The sequence below is a fragment of the Haliotis rufescens genome, unplaced genomic scaffold, assembly GCF_023055435.1.
Source record: "Haliotis rufescens isolate VD_foot unplaced genomic scaffold, xgHalRufe1.0.p SCAF_19, whole genome shotgun sequence".
NCBI lineage: Eukaryota > Metazoa > Mollusca > Gastropoda > Lepetellida > Haliotidae > Haliotis > Haliotis rufescens.
The window spans coordinates 10,611,791-10,626,469 of NW_025963879.1; the positions used below are offsets into that span (position 1 = coordinate 10,611,791).

The 14,679-nt window shown below is 42.2% G+C and overlaps 1 protein-coding gene across 1 annotated transcript in view; it reads left to right on the forward strand.

Annotated features, from left to right (window-relative positions):
- The window catches only part of LOC124138956 (uncharacterized protein KIAA0513-like), a 95,406-nt gene that overhangs the window by 74,818 nt on the left and 5,909 nt on the right, over positions 1-14,679 (forward strand). Inside the window, exon 6 of the mRNA XM_046505881.2 lies at positions 9,979-10,114. Coding sequence (XP_046361837.1) covers positions 9,979-10,114 — 136 coding nt within the window. The remainder of the gene's footprint in view (positions 1-9,978; positions 10,115-14,679) is intronic.

Here is a 14,679-nt window from a genome sequence, read left to right on the forward strand (position 1 = left end):
AGGACTTCTAGATATGGTGGTGAGGAGGACTGCTTCTGTGTTTACCAGCACTTGCAGGACTTCTAGATATGGTGGTGTGGAAGACTGCTTCTGTGTTTACCAGCACTTGCAGGACTTATAGATATGGTGGTGAGGAGGACTGCTTCTGTGTTTACCAGCACTTGCAGGACTTCTAGATATGGTGGTGGGGAGGACTGCTTCTGTGTTTACCAGCACTTGCAGGACTTCTAGATATGGTGGTGAGGAGGACTGCTTCTGTGTTTACAATGTTTATAAACATAAGATGTACCTGGTACTTCCATTTTTGATCTACCTCTTGATAGGCTATCAAATATGCCTTCACTCCATCAATCTTTTTACTGATAAGTCAAAAATGTCTGCTGCCATCTTTGTCTGCTTGTTACAGTAGGACAGTGTTATTGTTGTGAAGGACAGCATATGTACAGCCGCTGTGTAACTGTTGTTTGCATGGTAAAATTAAACCAGATTGTGCTTTCACACTTTTATGTTTCAAATATCAGTATGCGTTCAAAATGATGTGAACTGTTTAAATATCAAATTTGATACATACTAAATCTTAAACCAACATGAGCAGGTAGTGAAAACATTAAAAGACTATGTATGGCTACACTCACCATATTGTGTCCTGATGGTGCTTCAGTGGATCCCATCAGCCTAAAACACCATGAAACTCCAGTAATCCTGGAGACATCAGCTGAATATTGGCTTAAAATGGAGAAATATTTTATACACTGTGAGTCATCTTATTTTGACTGCAGTAGATTTTAGCGGAGAAAACTTGCTTGAACATCAGAGGTGTTCCAATGTTTGCCCTGTTGTCACCTGACACCATCTCAGCCAGGATTTCCGACAGATCAATAGCTGAGCCACCATGTCATCACGAGCAGGTTTATCTCTTGTTAATCTTCCCGGTCTCCAGGTTCCTTGACTTTGTCCTCCATTTCCAATGGTTCCCTAAGTAATTATACAGTAAACCAGATGAAAAGTTGTTTTGTTGGCCATCTTATGTTGTTGACAGTTGTTGATAGAGTTTGTCTGATGCGGGAAATATGACAAGGTTGTAGTATGTTAGGTCGATTTTGACACCTTCTGTTTGCGAATGGGTGACTGTATCCTGCTCTATCACAAACACATGCAAAGGCAAGTTAAATGTTCACTTGAAAAAACACAGGAACATGTGGTACAAGTCAAAATAGGGAATTGCATTTGACATCATTTTGATCACTGATGCATCAAATTTGGAAATGTCCCCAACATGTCTACCATGGTTATAGGCTATGATGGTTTAATCAGAGTGTGGTCAGCTCCTGTCATCCAGCAGTGGTCAGTGGCCAGCTCCCCTGGGTGGTAACAGGCTATGATGGTTTAATCAGAGTGTGGTCAGCTCCTGTCATCCAGCAATGTTGTCCCTGGTGTAGTTCTTGGCTGGTATGTATTAATGTCAGTGTCACAGAGTACTCAACTGTGACATTATGTAGTGCCATATCCGTGTCAGTGGGTGGTTCTCTATGGCTGGGTGTAGACTGTGACTGTCAAGGGCAACTTAGGGTTATGGGGGATAAGAAGTAGTACCCAGGCTCAAGCAAGTTGATGATTCCGAATGTTCCAGATGCCTAGGAAGAGGCTAGAAACTTTGCGAATGCCCAGATGGGTTGAAAAAGTTTGCAGATGCCCATAACAGAGATGGCAATGAAGAAGAAAGCTGCACGTGAGGAGAAACAGAAAGTACACTGTGGTCTTGTAGGAGCAGCAGTGTAATGGCTCACTGTCAAATATTCCTACATCAAAGCAAGTATGGTACCTTTGAAAGGTCAGACTTGGATATGGTGTGTGGAATAAAACTGGTCAGTCAAATTCTACATAGGAGTGTGAGAGGTCATAAATTGTAGGGTACAAGCCATCTGACCGAGACAGCAACTGTCTGGTGACTTGTTGGCCTGACGACTGCTGCATCTGCCATCGACAGCATCACCAAGAATACATGCAGTCAGCTCCACTTGTGACAAACATGGAGTATGATACACAAAACCAGTTTGAAGTTCTAACTGGAATTCATTTTTAATGACAAATAAGAATAAGGTGCAATATAGGCCCCAGTTTTATGTCAACTTGAAAAATGAAATTTCATTGTTTCTTTTGAAAATAACTGAAACTGTTCAACGACTTGCTTTTAACAAAGCCATACCTAGAAGAATGATTTAAATGCATGGGAAATGTTTTCCAGAGATTTTGTGTTTTTTTATCAGATTTAAATCAAGCATTATAATCCATAACTTGATATCTGGGTAAATGTTTCATCATGGGTCACAGACTGTAGCCTCATTAGTCTACACTAGGCTCATGTGGAAACATGGTGCAACATGGTAGCCTGTTGTACACCAGGGTCATGTGGAAACATGGTAGCCTGTCATACACTAAGGTCATGTGGAAACATGGTGCAACATGGTAGCCTGTCATAAGCTAGGATCATGTGGAAACATGGTGCAACATGGTAGCCTGTTATACACTAGGGTCATGTGGAAACATGGTGCAACATGGTAGCCTGTTATAAGCTAGGGTCATCTGGAAACATGGTAGTGTGTTGTACACTAGGATCATGTGGAAACATGGTGCAACATGGTAGCCTGTTATACACTAGGGTCATGTGGAAACATGGTGCAACATGGTAGCCTGTCATAAGCTAGGATCATGTGGAAACATGGTGCAACATGGTAGCCTGTTATACACTAGGGTCATGTGGAAACATGGTGCAACATGGTAGCCTGTTATAAGCTAGGGTCATCTGGAAACATGGTAGTGTGTTGTACACTAGGATCATGTGGAAACATGGTGCAACATGGTAGCCTGTTATACACTAGGATCATGTGGAAACATGGTGCAACATGGTAGCCTGTTATACACTAGGATCATGTGGAAACATGGTGCAACATGGTAGCCTGTCATAACCTAGAATCATGTGGAAACATGGTGCAACATGGTAGCCTGTTATACACTAGGGTCATGTGGAAACATGGTGCAACATGGTAGCCTGTTATACACTAGGGTCATGTGGAAACATGGTGCAACATGGTAGCCTGTTATACACTAGGGTCATGTGGAAACATGGTGCAACATGGTAGCCTGTTATACACTAGGATCATGTGGAAACATGGTGCAACATGGTAGCCTGTCATAACCTAGAATCATGTGGAAACATGGTGCAACATGGTAGCCTGTTATACACTAGGGTCATGTGGAAACATGGTGCAACATGGTAGCCTGTTATACACTAGGGTCATGTGGAAACATGGTGCAACATGGTAGCCTGTCATAAGCTAGGATCATGTGGAAACATGGTGCAACATGGTAGCCTGTCATAAGCTAGGATCATGTGGAAACATGGTGCAACATGGTAGCCTGTTATACACTAGGGTCATGTGGAAACATGGTGCAACATGGTAGCCTGTTATAAGCTAGGGTCATCTGGAAACATGGTAGTGTGTTGTACACTAGGATCATGTGGAAACATGGTGCAACATGGTAACCTGTTGTACACTAGGGTCATGTGGAACCATGGTAGCATGTTGTACACTTGGGTCATGTGGAAACATTGTAGCGTGTTGTACACTTGGATCATGTGGAAACATGGTGCAACATGGTAGCCTGTTGTACACTAGGATCATGTGGAAACATGGTGCAACATTGTAGCCTGTTGTACACTAGAGTCATGTGGAAACATGGTGCTACATGGTAGCGTGTTGTACACTAGGATCATGTAGAAACATGGTGCAACATGGTAGCATGTTGTACACTTGGGTCATGTGGAAACATGGTGCTACATTGTAGCATGTTGTACATTAGGATCGTGTGGAAATATGGTGTAACATTGTAGCCTGTTGTACACTAGAGTCATGTGGAAACATGGTGCAACATGGTAGCCTGTTGTACACTAGAGTCATGTGGAAACATGGTGCAACATGGTAGCCTGTTGTACACTAGAGTCATGTGGAAACATGGTGCAACGTGGTAGCCTGTTGTACACTAGGATCATGTGGAAACATGGTGCAACATGGTAGCCTGTTGTACACTAGGATCATGTGGAAACATGGTGCTATATGGTAGCCTGTTGTACACTAGGATCATGTGGAAACATGGTGCAACATGGTAGCCTGTTGTACACTAGGACCATGTGGAAACATGGTGCAACATGGTAGCCTGTTGTACACTAGAGTCATGTGGAAACATGGTGCAATATGGTAGCCTGTTGTACACTAGAGTCATGTGGAAACATAGTGCTACATGGTAGCCTGTTGTACACTAGGATCATGTGGAAATATGGTGCAACATGGTAGCCTGTTGTACACTAGAGTCATGTGGAAACATGGTGCAACATGGTAGCCTGTTGTACACTAGGACCATGTGGAAACATGGTGCAACATTGTAGCCTGTTGTACACTAGAGTCATGTGGAAACATGGTAGCATGTTGTACACTAGGGTCGTGTGGAAACATGGTAGCATGTTGTACACTAGGGTCGTGTGGAAACATGGTAGCATGTTGTACACTAGGGTCATGTGGAAACATGGTAGCATGTTGTACACTAGGGTCGTGTGGAAGCATGGTAGCATGTGGTACACTGGGGTCATGTGGAAACATGGTAGCATGTTTGTACACTAGGGTCATGTGGAAACATGGTAGCGTGTTGTACACTTAGATCATCTGGAAACATGGTGGCGTGTTGTACACTAGGGCCATGTGGAAACATGGTAGTGTGTTGTACACTTGGGTCATGTGGAAACATGATAGCATGTTGTACACTAGGGTCGTGTGGAAACATGGTAGCATGTTGTACACTAGGGTCATGTGGAAACATGGTAGCCTGTTGTACACTAGGGTCGTGTTGAAACATGGTAGCCTGTTGTACACTAGGGTCATGTGGAAACATGGTAGCCTGTTGTACACTAGGGTTGTGTTGAAACATGGTAGCCTGTTGTACACTAGGGTCATGTGGAAACATGGTAGCGTGTTGTACACTAGGGTCATGTGGAAACATGGTGGCGTGTTGTACACTAGGGCCATGTGGAAACATGGTAGTGTGTTGTACACTTGGGTCATGTGGAAACATGATAGCATGTTGTACACTAGGGTCGTGTGGAAACATGGTAGCATGTTGTACACTAGGGTCATGTGGAAACATGGTAGCCTGTTGTACACTAGGGTCGTGTTGAAACATGGTAGCCTGTTGTACACTAGGGTCATGTGGAAACATGGTAGCCTGTTGTACACTAGGGTCGTGTTGAAACATGGTAGCCTGTTGTACACTAGGGTCATGTGGAAACATGGTAGCGTGTTGTACACTAGGGTCATGTTGAAACATGGTAGCCTGTTGTACACTAGGGTCATGTGGAAACATGGTAGCGTGTTGTACACTAGGGTCATGTGGAAACATGGTATCATTTTGTACACTAGGGTCATGTTGAAACATGGTAGCCTGTTGTACACTAGGGTCGTGTGGAAACATGGTAGCCTGTTGTACCCTAGGGTCATGTGGAAACATGGTAGCATGTTGTACACTAGGGTCATGTGGAAACATTGTAGCATGTTGTACACAAGGGTCATGTGGAAACATGGTAGCGTGTTGTACACTAGGGTCATGTGGAAACATGGTATCATTTTGTACACTCGGGTCATGTGGAAACATGGTAGCCTGTCATACACTAGGGTCATGCTGTCTGCATCATACTATGAGCTGGGATTGTTTTCAAGTCAAGTGTGTTGCTCAGTTTTAAAGTGTTAACTATCTATGAGATTTTTATTATTTTTATAGTGTTTATTAAAACATAGCTCTATTAATTAAGTACCTGCATGTAGAATATGGAATTTGCATCCTGTCTCCATAGCAACTCTGCAGCAGGTGACGTTCTTGGAGCAACTCTACAGCAGGTGACATTCTTGATATGAAGTTCCTGAAGTGAGACAACAGCATCACTAGATACTGGTATTGACATGAGACATCTTGTTATACACCCTCAGTCAGACATGTCAAGGAACTGGTAGATTGAAGGAAGCCATATGCACACACTCACTATTAATGCAGCAAACGCAATAAGTATTGTATCAGCAAGCAGAAAAAGACGCCTCAGCATAATGTGTGATGTAGAATACAATAACGCTGTCAACCCCTGCCCCCTTCTCCTACACCGACCTGCATCATCAGCTGCGGAAAATATGAGCAGTTACATAACTCTCATATGGAGTCTGTGCACTTCTTATAAGGCGCATGACATTTAGCAGCCAGTCCTACTGTTTCCAGGAGTTTCTTGAAGAAAGCATCTTCTTGACTAATGTACTCTCATTTACCGCATCCTTGCCTGTAACATTTACTGCTGTACTTGTTGCTGAATCTTATGACCATTTCTTTTTATGTTCACTGAAAAGATCCACATAACATTGATTAAAACAAGTCATCTTATCAAATACGGAAACAAGCTTGGACCAATTTCCTACAAATGACACACATACCTTTCTTCCAGCAATCCTGGCTTGGTTTGGTCACAGGCCTAATCCTTGCCTCTCTGTCTCCATGACAGATCATACAAGCCACAACAAAGACAGCATTCCTCTCCTGAGAGGGCCCCAGGTACCTTGTTGCCCGGAGATCAATCACTGCCTGTTTTCACACTCTGTTAATATAGTATTGCTGAAGCCTCCCTATTTTTGTTGTTGTCCTACAGTTTCTTAAATTGTTTGAATGTGATCGTGGATAGCTTTATTCTGGTCAGCTGTGAGGAACAGTTATCATAATCCTGAAGGATGTCTTGTAGCAACCAAAAGCTTCTCTACTGTTCTCCAAATATAGTTAGGTAATGTCCTCAGTAACCTTGTAAATTTAGAAGTTATTCCTTCCTCTCTTGACAGAAGTGGCTATTTTGGGTATCGACTCGACAGTCCCTGTCACTTAGTTGATTGTGCCCCAGTGCCCCAGTGACATGGCGTGTTGCACATACTTGCAGTCACTGTTACTTAGTTGATTGAGTGTCACTGTGCCCCAGTGCCCCAGTGACATTGCGTGTTGCACATGCTTGCAGTCACTGTTACTCAGTTGATTGTGCCCCAGTGCCCCATTGACATGGCGTGTTGCACATGCTTGCAGTCACTGTTACTCAGTTGATTGTGCCCCAGTGCCCCATTGACATGGCGTGTTGCACATGCTTGCAGTCACTGTTACTCAGTTGATTGTGCCCCAGTGCCCCATTGACATGGCGTGTTGCACATGCTTGCAGTCACTGTTACTCAGTTGATTGTGCCCCAGTGCCCCAGTGACATGGCGTGTTGCACATGCTTGCAGTCACTGTTACTTAGTTGATTGAGTGTCACTGTGCCCCAGTGCCCCAGTGACATTGCGTGTTGCACATGCTTGCAGTCACTGTTACTCAGTTGATTGTGCCCCAGTGCCCCATTGACATGGCGTGTTGCACATGCTTGCAGTCACTGTTACTCAGTTGATTGTGCCCAAGTGCCCCATTGACATGGCGTGTTGCACATGCTTGCAGTCACTGTTACTTAGTTGATTGAGTGTCACAGTGCCCTAGTGCCCCAGTGACATGGCGTGTTGCACATCTTGCAGTCACTGTTACTCAGTTGATTGTGCCCCAGTGCCCCATTGACATGGCGTGTTGCACATACTTGCAGTCACTGTTACTTAGTTGATTGAGTGTCACAGTGCCCCATTGACATGGCATGTTGCACATGCTTGCAGCAACTGTTACTTAGTTGATTGTGTCACTGTTACCCATTGACATGGCGTGTTGCACATGCTTGCAGTCACTGTTACTCAGTTGATTGTGTCACAGTGCCCCATTGACATGGCGTGTTGCACATGCTTGCAGTCACTGTTACTTAGTTGATACAGTGTAACTGTGCCCCATTGACATGGCGTGTTGCACATGCTTGCAGTCACTGTTACTCAGTTGATTGAGTGTCACAGTGCCCCAGTGCCCCATTGACATGGCGTGTTGCACATGCTTGCAGTCACTGTTACTTAGATGATTGAGTGTCACAGTGCCCAAGTGACATGGCATGTTGCACATGCTTGCAGTCACTGTTACTCAGTTGATTGAGTGTCACAGTGCCCCATTGACATGGCGTGTTGCACATGCTTGCAGTCACTGTTACTTAGTTGATTGTGTCACTGTGCCCCATTGACATGGCGTGTTGTACATGCTTGCAGTCACTGTTACTTAGTTGATTGTGCCCCAGTGCCCCAGTGACTTGGTGTGTTGCACATGCTTGCAGTCACTGTTACTTAGTTGATTGAGTGTCACTGTGCCCCAGTGCCCCATTGACATGGCATGTTGCACATGCTTGCAGTCACTGTTACTTAGTTGATTGAGTGTCACTGTGTCCCATTGACATGGCGTGTTGCACATGCTTGCAGTCACTGTTACTTAGTTGATTGAGTGTCACAGTGCCCCAGTGACATGGCGTGTTGCACATGCTTGCAGTCACTGTTACTTAGTTGATTGAGTGTCACTGTGCCCCAGTGCCATAGCGTGTTGCACATGCTTGCAGTCACTGTTACTTAGTTGATTGAGTGTCACAGTGCCCCAGTGACATGGCGTGTTGCACATGCTTGCAGTTACTGTTACTTAGTTGATTGTGCCCCAGTGCCCCAGTGACATGGCGAGTTGCACATGCTTGCAGTCACTGTTACTTAGTTGATTGAGTGTCACAGTGCCCCAGTGACATGGCGTGTTGCACATGCTTGCAGTCACTGTTACTTAGTTGATTGAGTGTCACTGTGCCCCAGTGCCCCAGTGACATGGCGTGTTGCACATGCTTGCAGTCACTGTTACTTAGTTGATTGAGTGTCACAGTGCCCCAGTGACATGGCGTGTTGCACATGCTTGCAGTCACTGTTACTTAGTTGATTGAGTGTCACAGTGCCCCATTGACATGGCGTGTTGCACATGCTTGCAGTCACTGTTACTTAGTTGATTGAGTGTCACAGGACCCCAGTCAACTTTGTATGTGGAAAACAACAATTGATGACTCACAGAAATGTGTAGACATTATAAACTGATACAAGTGATACCTCAGTATCAGTTATATGGAGCATTCTGCAAATCTTAATGTTGAAATAGCATAGAGATGATGATAGTGACGTTTATTATGATTATGATGATGTGATTATGGTGAAAGTGATGCCTATGATGGTTATGATGATGATGATGATGATGATGATTGTAATAGTTCTGGGGGGAAAGCTTTGGGTAGCGATTTGGATCACTCCCAATACCACCAACCACACAGTTTTAATTATTTAAATTATCAAGAATAATTTCACAATAAAGAAATACACAATAAACATTTATTTCATTATAAAGAATGTAATTATTCTTTTAACACTTTTACATTCAGTTAATAAAGTATAGAAGAAATATATAATTTGTGAACCACAACTCACATTTCTCAGTCTCGAACCGGCAAACTTCTCTCCAGCCTGAGATTTTCACAACCAATCAAACTGTCAACAAAGTGATGTCAAACTGGAAGTAGTATCTCGGCTCGAAGATACGGTTGATGGAACGTAGAATGCATTCCACCAGTGACAGAAGTTATTTGAAGATGTGTCAAGGCTATGTAGGAATATGCCATGCATTTAGATATACTAGAAGCAATTTTGTAGCCATACAAGGCGGATTTAAGCCATTATGCCACAAGAAGTAGTTTCGTGGAACAGACTAACGAATATAGGTGATGTCACACGAACTATCACGTTGCCAAGTCGAAACAGTCAGTAAGATAAGTGGTGATATACGTTAATTTATGTAGCAATAACGGTTATATGCTGTTTTGCAAAATATGACATGTACAATCTGATAAGTCTCACTGTCTACTGACCGAAATATACCAAAGGCTTGTACATTACAATGATGATGATGATGATGATGATGGTTGTTTGTTTCTTTGTTGCCAGCTGGACAGCAACTGAACAAATCGTTCCTGTACAGCTACCTGCGTGACCAGCCAATATGGCAGTCTTTGCGCTTCTGGAATGCTGCATTCTTTGATGCTGTTCAGTGTGAGAGATCCCGGAGACCCATGCCGACAATGTAAGTAGTTGTACCTGTTGTTCTTTCTCTCAAGCTTTGGATGATTATAGAAGTGACATGTTGCAGCCATTCTAGATTTTGTTAACTCCTTTGACAACAATGGTATTGGTAGGCCTGCCAGAATTATCAGACTGAATTGGTATCTGGCCCCTGTATTGTTTATGTTTAGGGGGCAAGGGTGGCCTATTCATCTAAGGTGCTGTAATTCGCTGTGCAGAGTTGCATCCCTTGAGCATACCAGAAACCTATATGATTGTGAGATCCCAGTTCACCCTGATTATATTTCTAGGTTTGTCAGCACAATACCCGTGGTTGTGGATTTCACCAAAGTGGTAAATGTCTGAGACTTGCATCACTTCGGGCTTTTCTCCCACATTAAGCTGACACGCCGTGATATAACTGGGATACTGTTAAAAGCGGCATTAAACCCAGTTCACTCACTCACTTAAACAGTTTAGTTACAAGTGATACACATGTGAAGCCAAACAGATAGACAAAGCTTCAGTAAGATTGAATCATGAGTACAGAGCACCCCTGCAAGAAAAGAAACAAGAAACTTGAATTGTAAAGAAATGAAATCTTTCACAGAAAATGTTTTCTCTGAACTGCTGACAGGTGAAAAAATGAAAAATAATCAGAGCTGTTTTGCAAGTATTTAATTTCCCATCAAACTGACATGCACTGACTGTTATGGAGTCAAGGAGAAACTGGGCATCTGATATGAGATGCAACATGGTTGGAATCAATAGCAGTTGAATAAATACAGCTTTCCTAACCACTCCATCCAGTACTGTGGTGCCCTGGACCTCCAGCTGGGTCCTGTCTAGTTTCACTTGCCAACGGTCTGATACTGCAGCATTATGCTATTGTTGCTTTCTTTGTCCCATCTCCATCCATTTCAGCTGTTATTGGCGTACGTTAATACAGAGGATATGTTCGTGTTTTGTGTGAGAAAAATACAAACTCCATTAAAGAGTCTTTATTTTCTCCTATTCGGCTGGGGATTGTATTCCACTTTGAATACTATGAAACCAAAGCACTGAGTTTCCATCATTTCTTTAAAAGTTACTTGACTTCATTAGGTAGAGAAGATTATTACGTCTCATTTATGTAATTGGTGCCATAGATCAGTGAAAAAACTCTTCAACATCAATGAATATGTGAAATAGAGTCTGGTTCATTTCATTATGAGTTGTCCTGGAGTAACATGTGTCAGACAGTAATGGGATCCCTTTATTTGTACATTATCTTGAATTATTGAAGGCATGTGGCAGATAAAGGTTACTGGAAACCTAAGAGCTTTTGTGAGTGTGAACTTATGGGATGCTGAAAATATAAAGAAGGTTGTTTAATAATTTGACTTTGTAGTTAACTGGCATACAGATTAATTTGTTTTTTACTGGAATGTTTGTGTTTCTGTGTGGGTACGTACATGATGCCTGTCTTATACTGGTCTGTTGCAGTTGTACATGGATTTGTGTACATGGATTTGTATGCATGCATGACAATGTTAGGAAGTGGAATATCGGAATTCCATAACAGCCATTTCAATATGTAACACATAACTGTACACAATTGCCTCAAAATATAGCATTATTCTCACATCTCAAAAAGAACCTTTTTTCTGCAGATTATACTCTTTTCAAATGAAATCTTAATATTAGCTTTTCATCCAAAAATGTATGAAAACTTATTTTGTCCCAAATAATTTCTTCAAGAGTGAATGGAGTATTATAAATCAGTATAATATCAATATATCTGATGTGCTGTGGGCATATTGTCATGTCAATCCCCTTTAAGAATAATCAATCCTGTCCTGTTTCTTTTAACCATCTTATTTTTGTCCTCGATCAATGTCTGTACTTGGCTTATCGTGCCAGTAAATGTCCACATATTGTGATGGTTTAACATAAAATCATTTACCTTATGGAGTCATTCATTGATTGTTGAACCACTTTGAGGTAAATTAAGCTGATGTAGTGCTTTAGAAATCAGCCTATTATGATATAGCTGAAGTGTACAAATTAACAGTACCAGCTTGAAGTAGAATGAATGATATATTAATGACAATATATTCTTGTTCTAGCTGCTGCTGAAATATTTTTCATGAATGAAACATCAATTATTCAGATGGATTTTTTGAGGCAAATCAAACTTGTGTAGAAAATTCCCTGTAGATAAATAATATATACAGGAAAAGCAGACTAGCATTATGATTATTGAATGCAATCAGCAACAGAAACATTCTAAGGATAAAAAGCTTGCAACTATGCTCTCCAAAAAAGTAGGGTTCATGAAATATAAATGTCATGATATTTTGTCAGACGAACATCAGCTTTGAATAAGGACTTCCAGAGATTTTGGAACCAAAACCTTATGCACCAACACAACATGCAATTCCTCCGTGCATGTGGGTAGGGGTCCATTTTTTATTTTGGCACTTCAGTGAAAGGTTGTCAAATTGCTGTAAGCTGTTAGTATTGTTGATTTTCATTATCCACAGTGACACGAAAGCTCTCTACTCTTGCTTTAATGCAGGACTTATGATGAGATTGGGAATGCATCGTCTACAACATGATGAATGCCTGAGGGCTACTGGCATGCTTGAACTGAAAGAACTCCATGAGAAGGAGCCAGTATGTTCAATGTGTCTCAACTAAGACTTGCAGACTTTGAAACAGGTTTCTGCAGATACAAAATGTTAATAATCGGCCCCTCAAAGGGTGCCCTAAGGTCAACAACACAAGTCCAGGATCGATTAATCAGAAACCAGGCTCTGTAGATCTAGGAAATCGAGGCCCAACTCTTCACTGGCCAGACGATTAGAAATGGGCCTGCATGTAGCTAATGTGACGTAGGTGTTTTAGCACCGTTAACAAATCGCCACATTCTACACAGACGCCAATGGTGTTTAGAGCGTAGAAAGTGGAGTGGTGGCTGGTGGTTCTCGTGTAATGTTTCCAGATGAAGCCAGATTCACTCTGGACTTTCTGGATAGGCATCAACGCGTCTTGAGGTGTTCTAACAAATGTCTTGCAAACATCAACGTATGGCAGTGTGACAGATTTGGGGGTGGGTCTGTCATGATATGGTGCAGGATCAGTACTACCGAGACAACATACTGGGGTCAATAGTTGTGCCGCTTGTATGCCATGTTGGTCCACATTGTGTCTTTCAAGACGATAAAGCTTGTGCCCAACTTGCACGTATCGTAACTGCCTACCTCCAGCACAAATAAAACATCACCAGAATGCAATGGCCAGCCTTGAGTCCTGACCTTTCCCCCATAGAGGACATCGGGAAATGTGTATTTCGACGTCAAAGGCCACCCTCTACATTAACTGGACTGGGCTGAACTGAACGAATGTTTGACCAATCATGAATGCAAGACTCATTATTGATCAAGTCATCTCCAATGTTCACTACCCACCCCTGTCATCTTTCTTGGTTGTTTGCATCCTTACAATACATGGCCAACATGTTCTGTTGATTGTCACGTTCCACCTACTGCAGCCTCTATCTTACTCCTCCTGAACTGAATTCACTGTACTAATCCATGATGGTGGACTGAATTCACTGTACTAATCCATCATGGTTAACTGAATTCACTGTACTAATCCATCATGGTTAACTGAATTCACTGTACTAATCCATCATGGTTAACTGAATTCACTGTACTAATCCATCATGGTTAACTGAATTCAATGTACTAATCCATCATGGTTAACTGAATTCACTGTACTAATCCATCATGGTTAACTGAATTCACTGTACTAATCCATCATGGTTAACTGAATTCACTGTACTAATCCATCATGGTTAACTGAATTCACTGTACTAATCCATCAGGGTTAACTGAATTCAATGTACTAATCCATCATGGTTAACTGAATTCACTGTACTAATCCATGATGGTTGACTGAATTCACTGTACTAATCCATGATGGTGGACTGAATTCACTGTACTAATCCATGATGGTTGACTGAATTCACTGTACTAATCCATGATGGTGGACTGAATTCACTGTACTAATCCATCATGGTGGACTGAATTCACTGTACTAATCCATCTTGGTTAACTGAATTCAATGTACTAATCCATCATGGTGGACTGAATTCACTGTACTAATCCATGATGGTGGACTGAATTCACTGTACTAATCCATCATGGTGGACTGAATTCACTGTACTAATCCATCATGGTGGACTGAATTCACTGTACTAATCCATCATGGTGGACTGAATTCAATGTACTAATACATCATGGTTAACTGAATTCAATGTACTAATCCATCAGGGTTAACTGAATTCAATGCACTAATCCATCATGGTTGACTGAATTCAATGCACTAATCCATCATGGTTGACTGAATTCAATGCACTAATCCAGGTGTGACTGCTGTCTGGCCACCTATATGTTTTACCTCCTTTAACTGCTTGATGCCCAGCTCCATGGCTGCAAGCAGTGCTACTGTGCTTGACAAACATTTACGTCATGGATTGAGCAAGTTTGTGTAATAGGGGAAGCACTTCTCATTCCAATCAAACCATTAGCCACACAAAGA